This window comes from Hermetia illucens, chromosome 6, assembly GCF_905115235.1.
Source record: "Hermetia illucens chromosome 6, iHerIll2.2.curated.20191125, whole genome shotgun sequence".
NCBI lineage: Eukaryota > Metazoa > Arthropoda > Insecta > Diptera > Stratiomyidae > Hermetia > Hermetia illucens.
This window is the reverse complement of record NC_051854.1, coordinates 35,717,370-35,739,310: the sequence shown is the minus strand read 5'-3', so window position 1 is coordinate 35,739,310 and position 21,941 is coordinate 35,717,370. Positions and strand designations below refer to the sequence as shown.

At 40.9% G+C, this 21,941-nt stretch overlaps 1 protein-coding gene across 6 annotated transcripts in view; it reads left to right on the top strand.

The window, feature by feature from the left end:
- Positions 1–21,941, top strand: part of LOC119658607 (janus kinase and microtubule-interacting protein 3) — a 102,105-nt gene that overhangs the window by 58,312 nt on the left and 21,852 nt on the right. For 4 of the 6 annotated variants that reach the window (XM_038066087.1, XM_038066084.1, XM_038066082.1 and 1 more), the window contains 5 exons: positions 11,731–11,832; positions 17,249–17,311; positions 17,377–17,481; positions 18,283–18,417; positions 18,486–18,644. In XM_038066087.1, coding sequence (XP_037922015.1) covers positions 11,731–11,832; positions 17,249–17,311; positions 17,377–17,481; positions 18,283–18,417; positions 18,486–18,644 — 564 coding nt within the window. The remainder of the gene's footprint in view (positions 1–11,730; positions 11,833–17,248; positions 17,312–17,376; positions 17,482–18,282; positions 18,418–18,485; positions 18,645–21,941) is intronic. The other 2 variants (XM_038066086.1, XM_038066088.1) reach the window with 2 other exon arrangements.

Here is a 21,941-nt window from a genome sequence, read left to right as displayed (position 1 = left end):
ATCTGTTTCAATAAAATTAATAATAGTATATTATAACAACTTTTTGTAATTGGTTAGAAACCCCCCTTAAGTTCATCCTAGTATCATGAAATTTTGCAGTGATATAGGCTATAATATAGAGCATGATCTTTCCAAGTTTGGTGGAAATCGCACTATTGCTAACAAAGTTATAATACCTCAAATTTGTTACTTCTTTGAAAATTGAAGACTATGAATGTCAATATCACCCGAAAGTGGATGCTCTCACATAATATATGGATATATTACGTGCTACGTACTAAGAAATACACAAAACCTTTCGTACGTGAAGCGTCCAGCTTCCGGTTTCCCGACTTGTTTTATACTTAATCACTAATTACTTAAATTACTTTTAAAATTTTTTTTTCAAATATTAACCTGTTAATTACCGCGACCAGTCTTATTAATTTTGAAAATCAGTTACATGAATCTATGTTTAATAACGGCGTCGCGTCTTCTCTAAAAATTTGTAAACTTTCTCAAGGGTCCACGGTTGTCGTTCGGTTTATATGACGTAAGAGCTCAAGATTTTCCCGTTGAATGGTATGGGCTTCTTCGACTGTGTGCGCTGCTGCTGATGATCTTATGCACGACTTTTGTTTCCGAACACTAGTTACCGCTCACTTTATGTGTTCATTAAATCTAGTCTACAGCTTACAAAGACTGTTCCGCTCGAAACGTCTCACCATAGGGTCAAAGCTCTTACTGTACAAGATTATGATTTTGCCAGTCCTCATGTATTCCTCGGAAACTTGGGTTCTTAGCAAGAAAAATTGCGAACTCTTGGCCGCGTTCGAGAGAAGAATCCTCCGAAGAATTTTTTGGCCCCCTACATGAGGATGGACGATTCCGTAGCCTACACAATGACGAAATCTATGTGCGATACCATGACCGTCCGGTTGTGGATAAAATCCGGCTCAATAGGTTACGGTGGGCGGGTCACTTAATCCGTATGGATGAAGATGATCCCACCCGGAAAGTCTATAAGGGCAATATCTATGGTAGGAAAAGAAGACGAGGCAAACCCTGCCTAAGATGGAGCGATGGCGTGGGCCAGGACGCCAGACAGCTTTTAGGAATATCGAATTGGTGGACCTCGGCGCAAAACTGGGATGTCTGAAGTTCCTTATTAAGGCAGGCCTAGACCGGATACCGGTTGTTGCGCCGTTGATGATGATGATGATTAAATCTAGTCGTTATCAGGCGTTTAGTCTGTTCTATGTATATTTTATAACAGTCACTGCACGTTATTCGGCAGATACCGCTTGTCTCTTTCGCTGCCAAAGGACCCTTGACGCTTTCCAGTAAATTCCGCAAGGTGGACGATTGACTCGAACCTACGACTTCGAGTTGAAACTTTTTTATCCAATTCCTGATGTTGTTGAATAGGTAGAATACGGGATTCTTATCCGTCTAGTGGTTGCCTCCTTCTGCTGCGAAAACAGTGTTGTATAGGCTTGCCTATTGTGTTGCTTGATTTTCCTTCCGATCAGTTTCTCAATAGTCTGAGGATTATATCCATTCTTAATAGCGGTGTCAATAATATGCTGAAAGTCCATCGTTTTGTGTGCAATTCAGTCCGAAACTCTTTTCGTGGCTTCAAAACATGTATTTTTCCGAGTAGTTCTGCAAACCGAACAACCGTTCCCACCCAACAAATTTGGTATCAGAGCTGTTAGTGTTAGTTCAGGAAGTAATATCCTCTTTCACCCTAGGACCTATACTACCTTATTTTTTTAATAGTTTATGTATTAAGAAACTGGAAAAAAAATGATGAGTAACATCTTCTAAGGCTTACAAATAAGTCTGTCGGTTTTTTGTTTAAATTTGAAGCTTTATTGTGAAAACATTCATTGTTCAAAGTATTGCCCATCGCTAGCCACAACTTTCTTCCATCTTTCAGGCAATTTATAGATACCATCGCGCTAAAAATTGGCCGGCTTGGCCGCTATCCACTCATCGAGCCATTTTTTGAGTTCGTCGTAATTTGAGAAGTGCTAGTCAGCCAAGCCAAGCTGCATCGACCGGAACAAATAGTAATCAGAAGGAGCAATGTCTGGAGAGTACGGCGGGTGGGGTAGGAGTTCCCATTTCAACGTTTTTAGATATGTTTTAACGGGCTGTGCAACATGTGGACGAGCATTGTCATGTTGCAAAATAACTTTATCATGCCTTTGCTGGTATTGCGGCCGTTTTTCCTTGAGTTCGCGCCTCAAACGCATCATTTGACGTCGGTAGAGTTTGCCCGTGACCGTTTCGTTCGGTTTTAACAGCTCATAGTATACCACACCCAGCTGGTCCCACCATATACACAGCATGATCTTCTCACCATGAATATTCGTTTTGGCCGTCGATGATGAGGCATGGCCGGGGTATCCCCACGTTGACCGACGCTTGGGATTATCGTAATGGATCCACTTTTCATCGCCAAAACTAACTATTCGATGCAGAAAACCCTTCCTTTCTTGTCGTTGAAGCAGTTGTTTGCACGTGAAAAAACGGCGTTCGACGTCTCTTGGCTTCAGTTCATACGGAACCCAATTTCTGACCTTTCCGATCATTCCCATTGCTTTTAAACGGTAGGAAATGGCTTGCTGAGTGACTCCAAGTGTTTTTCCAAGTTTTTCTTGCGTTTGCGATGGATGTTGGCCGTCAGGCGCGCTCTTCGTCTTCCAAGTCAAAATTGACACTTTTAAACCGTCCAAACCACCTCTGATACGTTCGCTCAGATAGAGCATGGTCACCATAAACTTCCACCAAAATGCAATGACTTTCGGTTGCTTTTTTTTTTCTTCTTAAAATAATGAAGTAGAACTCCCCGCAAAAACACATTATTTGGTACAAAATTGGCCATTTTCGTAGATGAAAAAAGTATTGTTGTTTACACTTCAATTAAATAATTTATACTGACGTTTGTGCCTATTGACAGTAGCTTTCCGATGAATGTTTGGAAATGTGGATCATCTGAGTGAAATTATGCGGTGTTTGCAACGATTAATTAATTGAAGTAATAAAAACTTGTTGTTTCTTTTTCGTTGGTGTGGATATTTATTCTTGCAAATACCGATATTTCGGGAACCACTTGTTCCCTTCATTAGTGCTAACAAGTTTGCTCATCTGTAGACATTAAGGTTCTATTTATACTATTCTAAATCTAAATTGAATAAAAAACAAGCTACGCTATCTATTGTGAAAACCGATAGAACTTATTTGTAGGCCAATAATAATCCTTTGAAATCTGAACCATGGCAAATATGGCTTGAATAATAGTTAATTGTATGAACCAGAAATGGTCAAATGTTAGACGAATTGGAGAGCTAATGTAAATCAGTGAAAGCTGTCTACTTCTTGTGATCGATTTTATGTAGCCTGATACAAAGTCACATTAAGAATTAAGCAGGTACTTCTTTTGACATGTCAATTACAAAATAAATTTGGTAGTGGATAGGTCACATATTAACAAAAAGGATGACAGGACTTTGGCATAAGTGAAATTCACTTTCCCAGCAATATTGACGGATTGGTCTTCTTAGGCGGAAATAACGTAAGGCAGAGGAGGCTGGAAATAACAACCCCTAGGGCCGTTAGCGCATTATGTACAACTAACTAAGTCATAGCAAATAGATAATATATACGTAGCGATAATCGGATTATTGGAACTTTTGGCGAGGTATTGGTGACCATTCAATGATAATGTGTTTCTAAGTTAAACATCACGTTTATCGTAACAATGTCGTAGGAAAAGATTTTTGCAAATAACGAAATTAATTTGCAATTAAAGAAAAACCATAACTGATAAGACCTTATGTTGTGCTGAGGCCAGTTCATGTATTGTCAGTTCCTAGACGACTCCTTAACTAGATTTAGGAAACCGTCCAATCCCTTCCCCTAGTGGATTCTTGAAAGTTTAAAGAATATGATTGGGGAAGGTGACAGCTAGGAACCATTCCTAACCACTTATTTTCAGATTCAAAATGTATCTACGTATATGAGGAGGTGCATATTCGTCTTCACTATACAAAGCACATCTTCCAAATTTTGCTACAAAAACAACACTTTTGCTTTTTTCCATTATGATTTCATTGAGGAAATGTAAACATGAAGATTATTCAATAGAAAGTGAAAGTGAATTGAAACTTATCAATGTGTTTTCTTTTTTAATACTGCGTGGTAATGAGTGTGTAATAATCGTCTAAACCGCGAATGTTCACAGTCGATTACATATTATATGTGCTTTGGAAATGTAAACCTATATAACCTTGTTTCACCCATTTTATCGTGACTTAACTGAACTTAGAAAATCACCGGAGTATGTCCTATTGGATAATGGTTTGGAAGTCCCTACCCACCTGTACTGCAGTTTCCGTTTCCTCTACTTCACGCACGCGGGCAAGAAGATTGCTTATCGTTAATATCACGACTCAAATTACACTTTTTCGGATTATTTTAATTTTCAAACTTGTTCAATGTGAGAGAGCATGGCTGGCGGATTGCTTGCTGGCAGGCTGACATTGGCCTATATTTATAAACGTCTGCTGAATGTAAAATGAAACATAAGATAGTGATTTGCATAATTTTATTGATGTCATTGATTTTGTCATTACCACACAGACCACAGAAATTTATAGGACCATGTGCACTGTTTTGGTAGTCGCAATGCAAAAGCCAATGAATGGCGCTTATCGTTGTTCTACTCCATGTCTTTTTCTGTGCTTTCGAATTACTTATATATGTTAAACTTATCAAAACTTCGAATAACTTAGATGGAACTGGTTCTCGATAAGTGAAGAGTTGAATATGCATGTACAGTGGGTCAAGCGCATAGTCGAACAAAGATCATGTTTATTTGTACTAAATTATAAGTTTTTTCTCAAAATATATATGGAGTTTTTGGATAATAATCTTACCTTTCAAGCGATGTGCACAATGTAACACATTTTCATTCAACATTATTATAAAAAATCAAAAGAACAAGGAATAGGCAAAAATTCAAGTCAAACGAATAATCGGACACAGAGACAAACCAGTAGAATCCGCTATATAATAGGGCCCATATCCCCGGACAGTAAGAGTGTAAATCTTGTGATTTACTCTGCCGCTACTTTTCGTCAGTCTATGTTCCTCCGCCTTCCTCCGAATCCCTCCCGATAGTAGATGTAGCCTGCCCCGCATCGCCTACCATTCCCCTTCTTACCCCTATCCTTGTCGAATACCTCATTGGCGAACTTGATGCCAAGGTCGGACCTGGCTACGATGGTCTTCCAAACCTCTTTTTGCGCCAAACTTGTAAGTCCATCTCCCTTCCCCTATCTCTTATTTTCAACAAAAGCCTGGAAGAGAATTATTTTCCCAGCTTATGGAAAGAGGCTCTCATTATCCCAATTCACAAAAGTGGCGATCGTTCGCTTGCCGAGAATTACCATCCCATTTCCCTCCTCTCCTCCTGTGCCAAAATCCTGGAAAGATATGTCAGCGACTGGTTGTCCGCCCACTTTGGCCAACACATAGTGAAAGAACAACACGGCTTTGTTAAACGTAGGTCCATTGCCTCCAACCTGCTTGACTTTACCAACTTTGTCGCCAAATGTTTAAATTCACGGCAAGAAGTGCATACCATTTACACTGACTTCGCGAAAGCCTTCGACACTGTAAATCACAAGATACTTCTATCCAGACTCTCGTCCCTAAACGTTCCCATAACACTTGTTTTATGGCTTGCCTCTTACCTTTCCAACCGATCCTGCCGCGTCTCTTTTGACGGCTGTACTTCCCGCACCTTCTCCCCCTCTTCTGGCGTCCCACAGGGGTCTATTCTGGGTCCTTTGCTATTTTTATTTTTTTTTAACGACCTTCCTCCCCTTCTTACTTGTCCCTGTTTGCTGTATGCAGACGACCTTAAGCTGTTTTCCGCTATATCGTCGCCTATGGACTGTGTTTCCCTTCAGAATAACCTGGACACTTTGGTTCGTTGGTGCTCGACTAATAGTTTAGCGCTAAACGTCAGAAAGTGTCATTCTATGTGCTACTCCCTAAAATCCTCACCCACTTCTTTCTCCTACTCGCTTGACGGACATTCCTTATCCTGCTTAAACTCCACTCAAGACCTCGGAGTTACTTTCGATAATAAGCTCCGCTTTGACACCCGTTGCCTCGATGTCATCAATCGAGCAGCAAAATAGTCAGGCTTTATTCTTCGCTCCTCCTCTGATTTTGATTCCATCCAACCCTCCTTAGCTCTCTTCAATTCCCTCGAAAGGAATACCCTGGAGTATTGCTCCGTGATCTGGTCACCCTCCCGTAACTGTGATTGTCTTGCCCTTGAAAATGTGCAACGTAAATTCGCCCGTTCCCTCTTCTTTAAGAAAAGCTTCCCTCGTATGAATTACCCCTCCTGCCTCCGCTTTCTAAACCTTTCCTTCCTACAACAGCGTAGATCCTATCTGGATCTATGCACATTCTTTAAACTTTCCTCGGGTCTGATGGACTGCTCCGCCGCTGACGAGATCACCTGCCGTCCTGCGTTTTATAACACACGTAACGCACATATTTTCAACGTGCCCTTCGCGGAGCTCGAAGTCTATTTTCATTCTCCGATTCCCAGGCTTCGCCGAAATTATAATGCAAAACAGCTTGGTCCTTTTAACTTCCCTACTTTAAGTAGTTTTAAACGTAGGATAAGTTTTTTGCTTTCTCCTCCTCCTCCTGAGGACAATAATTAATTGGAATTCTTTCTGTTTGTTGTCCGTTAATTAAATAAATAAATAAATAAATAAATAAATAAAAGAGGATATGTAGAAGGAAAAAAATATTCCTCCTTTCCATTTCTCGTAAAGTTACAGCACCTCGAAAAAGGGCTAGTTTCGAACCATAAATAAGCTGTTAGAGTAAATACCGCACCAATGTGGAAGGGAAGCTAGAGAGGACTTCACCCTCTTACCCTCCTACCCCTCCCGATAACAATACAGATAGATGCAATACCCTTTTAGTGGTATGTTACTCATACCGTTTCCAACTTGTAACTAATGTTTGAACAAAATTTCACTAAGTGTATGGGAAATGCAATTGCACAATGCAACGTTGCGCATCGCCCCGTTGCGCAATTTGTTTGACATTGTATGGGCCCTATAACATCACTTTCTTCCTGGAATTATTTGTTATCGATAGGTAAGGTTGCATGAGTTGAAATTTAAAAGCATTATTCAAGTTTTCCTCAAGAAGAAGAGAATATGGAAGCAATGGATGTCGGTGCCAACCAAACAACTCTTGAATAGGTCACCTAATGATAAAGCTACATGGAGGTGGTAAAACTGTCCGAACTATCGGAAACACTGTTTGTGCAGACCATTTCACTGTTTAGACATTATAAAACATTATAAACAAAAATGTCCAAATTCAAAATAAGAGCAGGACTGTTCAGGGGGAAAAACTCGACGAACATGATGAACGCTGTATTCTAAAAGAAATTGTGAAGTGAAAATATTTCCTAACGGCAAATGAATTGAAAAATAGAGTCCAAAACGATTTGAAAAAAAAATATTAGGTTGTTGCAAATGAAATGTCGGATATTTGAGTAAAATTTCAAAAAACTATAACTTTTATGAAAATTAATTTTATTAGTCAAAATAAGAACCAGCAGCTTCAATGCACTTCTCCCAACGAGATACAAGGGCATTTATTCCAGTTTCGTAAAAGTCTGGGTTTCTAGAGCTAAGAAATTCTTCAAAGGCACTTTTGACAGCTACTTCATTGCTAAATTGTTTCCCCGCCAAAAAGTGATCCAAATGCTTAAAAAAGTGGTAGTCGGTTGGCGAGAGGTCGGGTGAATATGGTGGATGAGGAAGAGTCTCATATCGTAATTCATTTAATTTTTGGACCGTCATTCTGGAAACATGAGGTCGGGCGTTATCATGGAGCAGTATCACTCCATCTCTGTTGACCAATCTAGGCCGCTGAACACGTAATTTCTCGTGCATTTCATCAAGTTGGGCACAATATTTCTCTGCATTAATTGTTTCACCACGCTCCAAAAACGAATAATGAATAATTCCAGATGCAGACCACCAAACAGTTACCATTTCCTTCTTCGGGTGAAGGCTCGGTTTTGGCATGTGTTGTGGAGGCTGATCGGCATCTAGCCATTGCGCTGATCTGCGACGGTTGTCGTACAATATCCACTTTTCATCGCATGTCACTATTCTGCGCAAAAAGGGATTGTTCCTGTTGCGGTTGAGTAGAGAACTGGATATTTCCATTCGCAGCGCCATGTTTTGCTCGTTGAGTTCATGCGGAACCCACTTATCAAGCTTCTTCACCTTTCCAAGCTGTTGTAAGTGCCGAGATACTATCGAATAGTGTACGCCTATTTTCTCTGCAATGTCACGAATCGATGATCGGGGATCAGATTCCACTATCAAACGTAACTCGTCGTTGTCGATCGATGGTCCTGGGTGTCCACGAGGTTCACTTTGGAAGGTCATGTCGCCTGATCGGAATTTTTCGAACCACCGCTGTGTCATTCCATGCTTCCATGCTTTTTTCTTTGAGTTTTACTTGGAACTTCAATGACGATTGAAACTGAAATGACTCCTTGATCGAACGAACGACTATTTATACTCAATTATCCCATACCACCAGAGTCACCTTGCGGCAGTTTTAAACATTAAAATCATAACTAACTTCACTTCATTGAAAAATCCGACATTTCATTTGCAACAACCTAATATTTTTGCAGCAATGGTTGAACATTTTCTTGAAAAATATTATTTTCACGGCAGAATAGTTTTGGAAATTATTAGTATGTAAAAGAAAGTTTCACGGTTTTATCTCCGTAAAGAAGATTTTAGCAAGGATTTTGCCCTCTTTCAAATGCCAAAAATAATAAATACCGAAAAATTTTATAATTCAAATCATTTTTAACTTTTTCTAAGATAATACAAGTATTATTCACACAATTTAATCTGCGTGGCTCTGATGGTGAAGCATGCATGGGGTGGAAACCTTATATAGATTTTAGTTCACATAATTTTCGGGCTTTTATCAAGCATGGTGAAGGTTTAGTGATGGTATGAGGGTGTTTTCCAGCGTAGGAATATGGAATATTAATTTTATGGACGGTAAACTGGATAGATTCCAATATTTACAAATCTTAAAGCAAAATATGAGGCAAAGTGTTGAGGAGCTGAATCTATCTATCTGGACGATGATCCCAGGCATATTTCATATATTAATTAAATGTGGCTTATTTAGTAGTGCCCGAAATTTATGAAAACAGCTTCGAAGTCACCAGATCTGGATGTTGTTGAATACGGTTGGGCAGAATTGGAACGAAAGTTAAAGAATTTAAGATTCAAAAATGTAGAGAAGTTCAAGGAGAGTATTAAACAGGAGTGGAACAATATTTCTCTAAAATTTGGTGCAATTCTCGTGCGCTCGATACCCTGACGCTTAGAGGCTATAAATTAGTACAAAAAACATGTTCAAAACATGAATCACACTTTGTCCGATTATGCGTTTGAACCACTGTATTCCATTCACCAGCAAAATGATATTTGTCAATGTTGTATTTTCATGCACAGATAATTAAATGATAGGCATACACTTACGTGTGAGCTAGTTAATATATGTATAAATTTGGGTCATGTGTATATTGCCTGGTACTAATGCCAGATTTATTTATTCCAAATACTTTTTTGGAAGTCACCTCTTTCGGTTTTGTGAAGACTATTTGAGTTTAGTGAAAATCGGTGGTACATTCTTATGAAATTCGGAACAACAAAATATGTTTCTGGTTTACATTGAAGATCCAATTATTATCTTCAACATAATTATCCCCGTTCATTTTATGCCCATACAAATTGGAAGCACTCGCAAAATAAACTGTCGACCAACAAGGAAAGATATGGCATCATTCTTTTAAAAAATAAATTGTTGTTGTTGACCTTACAAAATTTAGAAATTTCGCTGCTAAAAAAGTTGATCCTGTTGTAGGCTCGAACATCAGACAAAGAGATAAAACAAGGACACACCATAAGGATGCGTGGAGAATACGTTAAGGTCTTCTAAACTGATAGCTCAAAAGCAGAACAGGGCTCTGAAGCAGGGGTCTATTTTTCGGATAAAAAAGTGAAGTGGATTTTCCCTTAGGACAATATGCAACAGCATTTCAGTCTGAAGTGCATTCGATCCTAATAACAACAACCTGGTGATTGATGAGCGATTGAAAGATAGGCGCATCGCCATAACGCTGGGCAGCCTCGACATCACCCCAACGATCGTTCAAGAGTGTAGAATTCGTTTGAAGTCTAAATCTAGATTCAACACAATAGAACTACTCTGGATACTTAGCCATTGTGGTGTAAAAAGAAATGATATCTAAGAAGCCTTGCCAAAATAGGGTTCAACTTCTTTAATGTTAGAACCATATTTTCCCTTTTGAAATCAAACATCATCATCATCATCAACGGCGCAACAACCGATATCCGGTCTAGGCCTGCCTTAATAAGGAACTCCAGACTTCGATATCCCTAAAAGCTGTCTGGCGTCCTAGCCTACGCCATCGCTCCATCTTAGGCAGGATCTGCCTCGTCTTCTTTGTCTACCATAGATATTGCCCTTATAGACTTTCCGGGTGGGATCATCCTTATCCATACGGATTAAGTGACCCACCCACCTATTGAGCCGGATTTTATCCACAAATCAAACAGCCATGCTGAAAAGTTTATGCTATCGAAAATCAGGAAAATATGTTTAGAAATGATAGCGCCTGCCTAAGGTGCTTTGTTGAGTTCCGGGTGTCGTACTTTGGAAAGTAGCCCAATGCTGTGTCTGCTTTATGAGTTCTTCATTGGCTCCGAATGGTACTTGGATAACTACGACGATGCAAGTTCTTTTTTTCATAAAAGCTGTCCCAAATTATCTTCTTTGCAGATCACGGATCTAACATACAACCAGTACACCGAAGTTAACTGAGTCAACTCTATTCCAATGTTAAGTTTAGAAATTTCTTTTGCAATTGTGGAACTTTTGCATGATGGGCGCCCCATTAATGATTGGAGCTTTTCTCTAGTGTTAGAGCATCTTTCTCCTCCTCTGACGTGACACTTGAGCATGATGATACCAGCTTCTATGTTCAAACCAATATGTTGTTTCGGCTAGCCTTCTGGTCGTTTACCATCGACTTCGATATTCAAATTCTGGCTAGCGCGAATTACGTGACCATACCATTGAATACGCATTTCTCGCAATTTTTCCACGATCGATGCAACTCCATATCGATCGCGGATATTCTCATTTTGGATATGATCAAAGCATGTCACGCCACTAGTCCAATGCAACATCTTCGTGTCTATTGCCGCAAGATGCCGTTCATTGTCTTTCATAGTCTGCTAACACTCAGAACCATTATTGTCTGCTACTTTTATTATTGTTATTTTTGTTTGTATCACTCATTTTAAACTATATTGAAAAACACCAGTTCCGGTGCAGACTCCAATGTGGTGGAACATCACTTTTTCTGCTCAAACCAAATCCAACAGCTGTCGTGTTGACCTCTATGTGTCAATTGTCAATTTGTCCCTGGTCTAAGTTCTATTCCGAAATATTCCCGTAACGCAAACAATGGAAATTAGATCTGTTTTGAAAATAAAGATTCTATATATATATATGAATTACAGTAACTAAAAATTAAGTCCTTCATTACAATTTTTTTTACAGATGAAGAAATTCAATGGAATTGAGCGGAGAAAACTTATCCTGGATAGTTCGAACCGCAAAGTTATTTCAACGACATGTGGTGAACCTGAATGCAACTCAGTGGTTAGTAAAAGATTCTTATGCCTATTTTTCGTAGATCCTATTTATAATTGAGAGCTATGCTTAATTTTTAAGAGTACGAATGAGACAGCCATGAAGAAATGAAAGAAAATAAAAAAAGTTGTAAACTGACAAAGCAGTGGTTAAAAAATCAGATGAACTGGTAGACATGATTGTAGCCCACCAGATCAACTGAAATAAAAAAAAAAATTATCAAATTAGTAAAAATGCCGTTAGGTAGGTAGGGGCTTCCTAAGAGAACACATAAAATTTGCTTTCTCAAAGTGGCGGCATTTTCGAACTGATTTTGTATAATTTTCATATTTTTTAAAGAGTAAAATAGTAATTTTGGTATAAAAATGATGATAGGCAAAAAAAGTTACATAAATGAATGACCGGTACACGTCGGGACACACTGGGAGTCCTCGGAGCCATTGACCGCTCTCCGTCGACGTAGATGGGGTGATGTGAGCCTTACTCTGCCAAGGTGGTAGTTGTGACGTGTATCAGGAGCCAACTCCTTCGGGTCCCTGATCGGGTAGTTTTTATTGAACCGGTGCTAATAGACAGCGTAGCCCCGAGCGAGCGCCGATCCGTCCGCAAGTTCCGGGATCCTTTTCCCTCCATTGTAGCCTGCTCCCTTGCTCACAATGCGCTGGTGAAATTTCCATGGAGAATAAACCTAATTACGCAAAAAATTGACGAAATAGCAGGGAAAGTGAAAGAGGTGATGTGCTTAGGTGCAGTACAAAAATGCGTCGGTCACCGCAGCGACAACCAAAAGAGGAAGCAAGGGTTGAAATACCTCATGTGATATCGAGACATTCAAATAAAGAGAAAGCCTTACCAAGTCGTGCGACTGACGGTGCGGCGACGGCAACTCCGATACCCTGTAGTGTCCCTGTTTCGGAAAAGAAGCCCAGTGAAAGTCGCTAGGCCTATGCAAGTGGATTCGGACACAAATCGAGTAGAAGTGCAGTCGAGCTAGGCCTGAAGAGGAAAGGCTCATCAGGAAATGCACGGCAGTGGTGAAGCGTATGCGGTCGACGACGTTCCTCCAGAGATAATAAAAAAAAAGGGTTGTGACCTTGAAATATTCTTAATTTACTCTTCTTCATGAATATACATGCCCAAACCATTATTATTATCAGCAGCTCCGAGCAGCGATAGGTCAGGTTTTATCAAGGCGTACAATATATTGCAATTCACAATGTTATGTGTGGGGCATAGCTCGTCAACTATGCCACAGTGCCATCGTTGGTATATCGATTACTGAAAATATATTTCCAGAACTTCACGAAAAACGTATACTACTCTATTCTGCCTCCGCTTTTCTAGAACGAACTGCTCCTCCCCCTCCTATTCACATTGGCGTAGAACTACATCGACTTGACATTGGTGGCATATTCCGATTCTAAACAAAACAGCGACATTGAGTTCGGTTCTACTATATATAAATTGACAGATATGCTAGGCCCACTAGAGAACTCCTTTCACGTGCCAAGCTATCTCTTGCGGAAATTGAGGGATTATCTGAAAGACCGCTCCCTGTTCTATGAGACGCTAGAGGGCCAGAGGAGGATGGAAATCACGTCGGGAGTAGCGCAGGGATCCATCCTAGGGCCGGACCTCTGGAACGCTTCCTACGATAGTCTGCTGAGACTCGATATGCCCGAAGAGTCGCGCCTGGTCGGTTATGTAGACGACGTTGCGGCACTTGTTGCCGGACGCACTGTTGAACAGGCGAAAAGCAGACTTGGCATATTGATGCGACGGGTAAGCGGATGGATGACTGCTCACGGTTTCAACTTTGCGCTGGAAAAAACCGAAGTAGTCATCCTGACCAGAAGGAGAATCGATCGGCGAGTTCACTATAGAGTCAAAACCAGCGATTAAATACCTTGGTTTAATGCTCGACTCGAAGATGAGCTTCTTCGAGCAAATCAAAGCAGCCGCGGACAGGGCTGCAGCGGGAGCCGCGGCCTTGAGTCGGCTAATGGCGAATGTCGGCGGCCCTATATCAACTAGGAGACGACTCCTCATGGGAGCAACGCAGTCCGCCCTTCTCTATGGTGCGGAGGTATGAGCTGATGCCCTTGACAAGGAGGTGCATCGTAAACGCCTAGCTCAAGTGCAGAGGCGGGGAGCTTTGCGAGTGGCGTCTGCTTATCGCATCGTCTCCGAACCGGCTGTGATGGTGATTGCGGGAGTGATCCCCGTTGCCCTCCTTGCCAAGGAGCGCAAAGCTATCTATCGCCGTAAAGGCGAAAACTTAAGAGAAGTGGTTGCCCGTGAAGAACGTCAACGCACCCTTAGCGAGTGGCAACTTTCTTGGCAAAATGAGCCAAGAGGCAAATGGACTGCTCGGCTCATCGACAAATTAGACCCATGGTTGAACAGAAAGCACGGTGAGATTGATTACTTCTTTACCCAACTTCTTCAGTCTTACCTGCACAGGGTTGGGAAGGCGCGATCTCCTGATTGTGTGTTCTGCAATAGAGTGGCGGATGACGCTGAACACACCTTTTTCTCTTGCGAGAGGTGGGACGGCCTCCGCCAGCAGCTTTATGCAGACACAGGGGAGCTCTCTCCAGACAACATTATCAGAGAGATGCTGAAGAGCGCTGGCAGCTGGAATCGTATTGCGCATTATGTTCGGGCTCTTCTTATTACGAAGAAGATTGAACTCGACCGGCAGAGGTAAGGGATTCCCTGAACTAACAACTCCCTTCGTCCCCTCCCCTGCCGTTGGTGAAAGGAATTCCCTGACTTGAAGGCTTCCAAAGCCGGGAGAGCGGGAGGGCTAGCCCGAAGTAATGTGTCAAACGGTTCCAGGCTAGTTCTCTGATGACAGGGAGGTATTTAGTTGGTAGTCCGCCAGCGTGTTGTTGCGGGAGTCCAAAAAAAAACTATATATAAATTAATCAAGGATTCCAATATTCTGTTCATCAATGCAAATAGGAGGAAGTGCGATAATATATCAATCTGAGAAATTTACTTTCGCTGGAATTACTCTCCAATCCTCCCTTTCTGGCCACTTTTCCCAGGTGGATAGCCGTTTGGCTCAGGTCCATGACTCGATGAGCGAACAAAATTTGATACTCACAACCCTATCCCCACATCATGAGAATGCACCTCGGTTAGCTTTGCGATTTGTCTCCGGGCTAGTGTCTACTCTTCGAGGGATCATCACATAAAAAAACCACAAGGTCATATGAGGGAAAGCAGCGCTGATCATCATCATACTGCGCCTAGGTCGAAAATATCTACCCGAAAACCGCGGAAATCTTGTTCAAATCAACATTTCAATTTCAGTGGATGGCCTACCCTTGATGATGCCTACTTTTCAGATTTTATAGTGTTTGCTAAACTACAGTAGTTTTGGGACTGTTTTAGCGAAGTTGAAGTTGTGTGCACTCGAAAAGGAGGGGTCATTACTTTGAGATGAGGAGGAGGATGAATTGAATAGATGCTAATATCTCAAATATCTCGATTTGGTTTCCCTTTTATTTGATCGCATAGTCTGTTGATCATATATATATCTTCTCCGATTAAGTATTGGTCTGCCTACATTTCGGATTACGAACTGGAGTCAAAGGTCGGGGCTCTGGAGAAGGCTTTTGATACCGCCTTCAAAGTCTCGTGCCCTGCTAAGTACAGCAAAAAGACCCTGCCACCGTGGTGGAACGAAGATCTCTCTGGTCTCAGGAAGCTGACCAGAGAAATCTTCAACATCTGCTACAGGCAAAAATACTGGCAGCCATACAAGGACTGCCTAAAGAAGTACAAGTCGGCCACCAGGACCGCTAAGAGGCGGTCTTGGCTAGACTATTGTCAGAACATTGAAAGCACTAGTGAATCCGCGAGGCTCAGTAAAATTCTGTCCAAGGAACATAAGAGTCCATCCTTCCTTAAAAAGTCGGAAGGCTCCTGGACGGAATCTTCTAGCGAAACCTTGGAGCTGCTGGTGCAAACGCACTTTCCCTCCAGCGAGGAGGGCTGTGAGTCAGAATCTCGCTTGGAGGGTTTGCGGCAACCCCAGCTGTGTGAGACTATCAAATCGGTAATTACCGGGGATAGGATCGGCTGGGCTATAAACAGCTTCTCCCCATACAAATCTCCAGACCCATATGGCATAATGCCAGTCATGCTACAGAAGCAGCAGGAAAGGTTTGTGCCGTGGTTTGTTGAGATTTACCGGAGTTGCATCACTTTAGGATACGTACCGCAGTCCTGGAGGCACGCACGGGTGGTTTTCATACCGAAAGCGGGCAGGCGAGGTCATGAGTCCGCGAAGGACTTTCGGCCAATCAGCCTGACCTCTTTCGTGCTGAAGACCCTAGAACGCGTCCTGGACATTCACTTAAGGACGATTATGGAAAGAACGCCTTTCTCTAAGTCCCAGCATGCCTACCTCAAAGGGAAATCCACAGAAACCGCCTTCCACGAGGTAATTGGCACGGTTGAGCGGTCGCTGCAGTACAAGCAGTATACCCTTGCTGCCCTCTTGGATATAGAAGGAGCTTTCAACAACGTCAGTACCAACGCCATCAAGGAAGCCTTAACCGGTATTGGATTGGAGGGATATCTCACGCATTGGATTATATCCATGCTGAGTACCAGGATAATCCAGTCCGATTTGGGAGGCAACCACTTGGCCAGAGCTGTGAACAGAGGCACGCCCCAGGGTGGTGCCATCTCAAAGAACCGCGTGTGCAGGTGCTACGGGGGCTCTGCAGTTCTGCCCGGCAGATGCTCTCAATGTACTCCTGCATCTCCTCCCCCTAGACCTCCACATCAAATATGTTGCAGCGTGCAGTGCCGTCAGACTACGTAAGTCCGGATGCTGGGCAACGAAGTCTAAGGCCAACATCCTGGATGAAATGCCTCGAGAAATCTGGGCATCCCCCACGGACTATGTCACACGCAAGCTGAACTTCACGAGAAACTTTGCTGTGGACCTTCCAACCAGGGCAAAGTGGAAGACCGGCGGCGTGTTGCAAGGCTATGACACGGTATTCTTTATGGACGGATCAAAGATGGCCTATGGAGTCGGCGCGGGGGTTTTCTCGAATACACACGGTGCATCCAAGTCGTATGGTCTCCCAGGTTTCGCCAGTGTATTCTAGGCGGAAGTACAGGCGATATTGGAAGTCTGTCGATGGCTGGAGCATGATTCGAGCCCCAAGCTGTGAAAAGATCTGAAATAAACCATGGCAGACAATTGGAAAAAAGTGTTTGTTGCTCTTTTGTCTGTTGCAGCGAATAGAGTCTTGAAATTGTTATCACGCAATGCGACCAATAATACAGAAATTTAGAATTTAGAAATTTATCGCTTGCCTATCAATTATTACTGTAAAGTTTGAATAATCGCATTATACCTATATTTGAATCCTGAAAATGTTTTCTTTTTTTCTAGCCACATGAGCTTACTAATCGAATCTTAGAAACTCAGACAAATCTCCCGATGTTTGAAAATAAGGTATATATGTATATATTCCTGTGTTAAGCAATTTTTGACTAAAGTATTTCTTGTTATTTTTTTAGGACCATCTAAATTCTGATACAGATTCGGCATTGTCATCGGCACCGCAATCCATGAGCCCTCAGCCTCCAATTTTGGATGTAGAAAACTTAGAAATATGGCAGTCGGTCAGTATTAATGAAAAATTGAACTAGTTTTGGTTTTGGGCTATTATTTTGTTGATAATATATGTATTCAAAAACTAGGGGATAGTACTGTCCAGGGTAGAGCCAACATTTCAGGCACCGCCTAACCTCTGCCTTAGACGAAACTGTCATCTATTTTTAATTTTTTTAGAAAAGGGGGGCGTCTTGACTACAAACAAGTGCGGGAGACAGCTTCTCTTTAAGTGATAGAAATACCATATACCATTATGTATATAAGGACTTAAAATCAGCTCAATTCTTTAAAAAAGTAGGGGCCGAGACCTTGATAGCGTATGTACCACAAAAAACTATGGCTAATGTATGGAGTATATTTGTTAACTAATCTTCAAATGTAATTCGATAGAAAAGATACAGTATTTCGGGAACCATTTGCTCCCTTCTTCTGTACAGGACCTCCCTCCTTCTCGTTGAAAGGGCCACGATTTCTATTTCCTCGTTCATCCTTACGGTGGTTTAAGGCGTAAGAGACTTCATTCAAGCAGATACAGCAGATAAAGTTACTGTTTACTGTTTGTTACTCAAATTTTTAATGGGAAATTATCCTTGGCAATTAGTACAATTTCACACAAAGATGGAGAGGACAACATTTTATTTCTTACAAGCACACCAGCAATCAATTTTTAGTAGTTAAGACTAATAGGCTTAGTGGAGAATTTTTAAAATCAGGTCAGGTGCCCTCCAGTGAAAGAAAGTATAAAAGAAAGTGATATTGAGCATATCCTTAAATCGTATATTGAATTGTTTTGAATTAATCTTTTCCAGATGAAAAACTACTCAATCGAGATTTCGAATTTACAAAGTGATAATGAAAATTTACTCAGAGAAAATACTTCACTTAAAAATGAGTTGGAATTCTCGCACCAACAAATTAAAGAGTTGGAGGAATCATCGCTACAGGTATGTAATTTAATCAATTGATCTTGGATTTTCAATAAAACTAAAATATTACACATGATTATTACAAGAAGGCTAGAAACCAGAACGCAGGAGTGGAGCAACTGGAGGAAAAAATAAAGCATTTAGAGGCGCAAGAGGATATTTTGCGAAGGCAAGTGGATGACTTGCAAGAACAAAATGACCTTCTCGAGTTTAGAATAATTGAATTAGATGGTGCCAATGAAAAGGTGGGTTGATTATTATTATTGTTTTCTGAGAAAATTTTGTGTTTTTGAAAAAAATTGGGCTAGAGATAGTCGCACTTTAAAAACCAGCAGAGATAACACATCGTTCAATAAGTCCCGGGACTAGCGTAGAGATAGAGCTAATAATGCCATTTATATACCAAGGTTCAGAAGTACCAACCTTCAGATAAGATGTGTCAAAATTTGATGTAATTCGAAACATAACCAAGAAAGCTATAGTGGTTAAAGTGACGCTACCTTTGCAATCGTGAAAAAATGGACCAAAACGAGTTTCGTCTGTTGATAAAACATTGTTTTCTAATGGGAAAAAAAACACTGTTCAAGCTCAGCAATGGCTTGAAAAACGTTATCCGGACTCTACTCCGTCGAAAATAACCATTTGTCGGTGGTATGCTGACTTGAAACGCGATCGTGCTGATACAAATGATGCGGAACGTTCGGGTCGGCCAAATGAGGCAGTAACTTCCGAAAACACCAAGCAAGTTTTGAAATCGTGATAAGTGACCGCGAAATGAAAGTGCGCGAGATAGCTAAGATGGTGAACATATCAACTGGTAGTGCATTTACTATTTTGCACCAAAAATTGGCTATGAAAAAGGTTTTTCCAAATGGCTGCCACGTTAGCTCACAATGGAACAAAAGCAACAACGTATCAATGATTCGGAGAGCTGTTTGGCACTGTTTACTCGCAATAAACAGGATTTTTTGCATCGATATGTGACAGTGGACGAAACATGGATTCACCATTTCACTCCGGAGTCAAGTCGGCAATCAGCTGAATGGCGTACGGCCGGTAAAAGCCACCCGAAGCGTCCAAAAACACAACAGTCGGCCGGCAAAGTGATGGCGTCACTATTCTGGGATGCGAATGGTATAATTTTCATTGACTACCTCGAAAAAGGAAAAACCATCAATAGCGACTACTACATGGTGTTATTGGATCGTTTGAAGGCCGAAATAGCGAAAAAACGCCCACACATGAAGAAGAAGAAAGTCATCTTTCATCAAGACAACGCACCGTGCCACAAGTCAATCAAAACGATGACCAAATTCAACGAATTAGGCTTCCAACTGCTTCCTCATCCTCCGTACTCGCCGGATCTGGCTGGACTGCTGGCTCTTTACGGAGCTCAAAAAGATGCTCCAGGGGAAAAGATTTGGCTCAAATGAGGAGGTGATCGCTACTACTGAGGCTCATTTTCAGTCAAAAGACAAATCGTTCTACAAACATGGCATTGAAAAGTTAGAGAAGCGTTGGAATGATTGTATTACACTTGAAGGAGATTATGTTGATGAATAATAAAGAATTATGCCGATAAAATGTTGTTTTCATAGTTAGTCCCGGGACTTATTGAACGATGTGTTAAAGCAACAAGTAATTGAGTTTATCGACGGTTTTTCCTTAAATCAGTAAAACCACTTTCAAAGCGCCTAAACCTATTTCGAAAATTTAGGAAACAAAATCCACCTTGAAAGCACCTGGGATTTCCATGTTAAAGTAATTTAATGATATCCCACACGACGCCTAGTGAAGCGATACGTTTTTAGTTAGTTTATTAATTGGTTCTTTGATTGTGGTCTTTTTATTGTATTATTTTTATATTTTTCACACACTTCATTGTCATTGTTAGTTGTTGTAAAAAAGGGAAAAAAAACATTATCTTTTTACGATTTACCACGGTTTTCTAATTTCTTTGAAATTATTTAACATGAATTCCATATTTTATCGAAAAAATAGGAGAACAGAAATTCTATTTTCAACATAGAACACTTCGGCATGGGGTGGTTATGACAATTTTTTATTTCTCTTAAAAATGTCATGTCTGATATACGTCGAGTTGCCCACTATATAAGAAACTCGGCCTATCGGGAGGGAGTAGAAAAGCGGATTCCCTGGAAGTTTTTTCTGGGGCTCAGAATGGAAATTTTAATTATCATAGAAACGGGGATAATAAGAAGCTCGAACCATTTTCACTCCGGCCCCAATTTTTCCGTATAATTTTCACTTCGGGACAATTTTTTTCTCTGCGACCCTGGATGAAACCCTTGTGATAATGTTCGGCACTTCCTTTACGGATTTCTCCATGCAAGTAGCTAAAATGCTCTTTAAAACTGTTTACACATAAATAGCACTCTCGCAAGAGAAATGTGCTACAGTGACGCGATAGCACGCTTAATTATGATAGATAAGTTTTCAGACCTTTGAAAAGGGGGGCTTGTCATAAGTACAACAATTTTTGGAGTATTTGCGTACTCTCGGCCACCATGACAAAGTATGAAAAATCAAAACTAATATTAGGAGGCATTTTAAAACTTGATCGATATGCAAAAATAGTTGAAGTGTCAAGTTCATCAGGGACAAACCATAAAAAATATGCAGGGAGCTATTAGAGCGCTCCACAATGAACCGCAGCAAGAGGAACAAAATTCCAAGGACAAGTCAAAATTTGCTGCCCGAACAGTGTCACAGGCGACCTGAGTGACCCCTAATCATATTACAATAAAGCTGTCACGAAACAAGAGTGTGCTTGAAAAATATGTGGATCCTCTGGGAAGTCGGGCGCCTAAGGGTAAAAAGGACATACAAATAGTTTCGCAAAACGGAACTAAAAGCACCGAAGAAAGAAAGCTGGTCTCTCAATTGTGAACTTCGTCAATCGGCAAAATCCAAGGGGAATGAAAACGGTGTATGGGCCAAGGTAATTAACAACAAGTCGGAAAACCGGAAGCTGGACGCTTCAGGTATGAAAGCTTTTAATAATAATAATAATAATAATCGTTGGCGCAACAATCCATGTTGGATCAGGGCCTTGAAGTGTGTTAGAGCACTTCATTCAAGACCGTAACGGTACACTAGGAGGCAATGTGGTCAGTGTGAATTCGTCCCATTAGTACGTAACACGTAATATGCGCATATATGTAATATGTATATATGCATATATGTGAGAATATCCACTTTTGGGTGATATTGACATTCAAAATCTTGAATTTCCAAAGAAGTGAAATTTTGATCTATTATAACTTTTTTAGTATTATAATAATGCGATTTCCACCAAACTTGGTAGGATCAAGTTCTATATTATAGCCTACATTACTCGACTATTAAGCTTGTAATCCGATTAAGACTCATGAAGAGCAGGGCCCTGAAACAGAGGAATTACCCTTCATACAACTTGGTGCAAAAATAGTGGAGATGTTTGAGTTCATCAACAAGAGAGTGGGAAAAAAATATGGATCCTCTGACAAATCAGCATCCTAAGAGGAAAAAGCTATACAAAT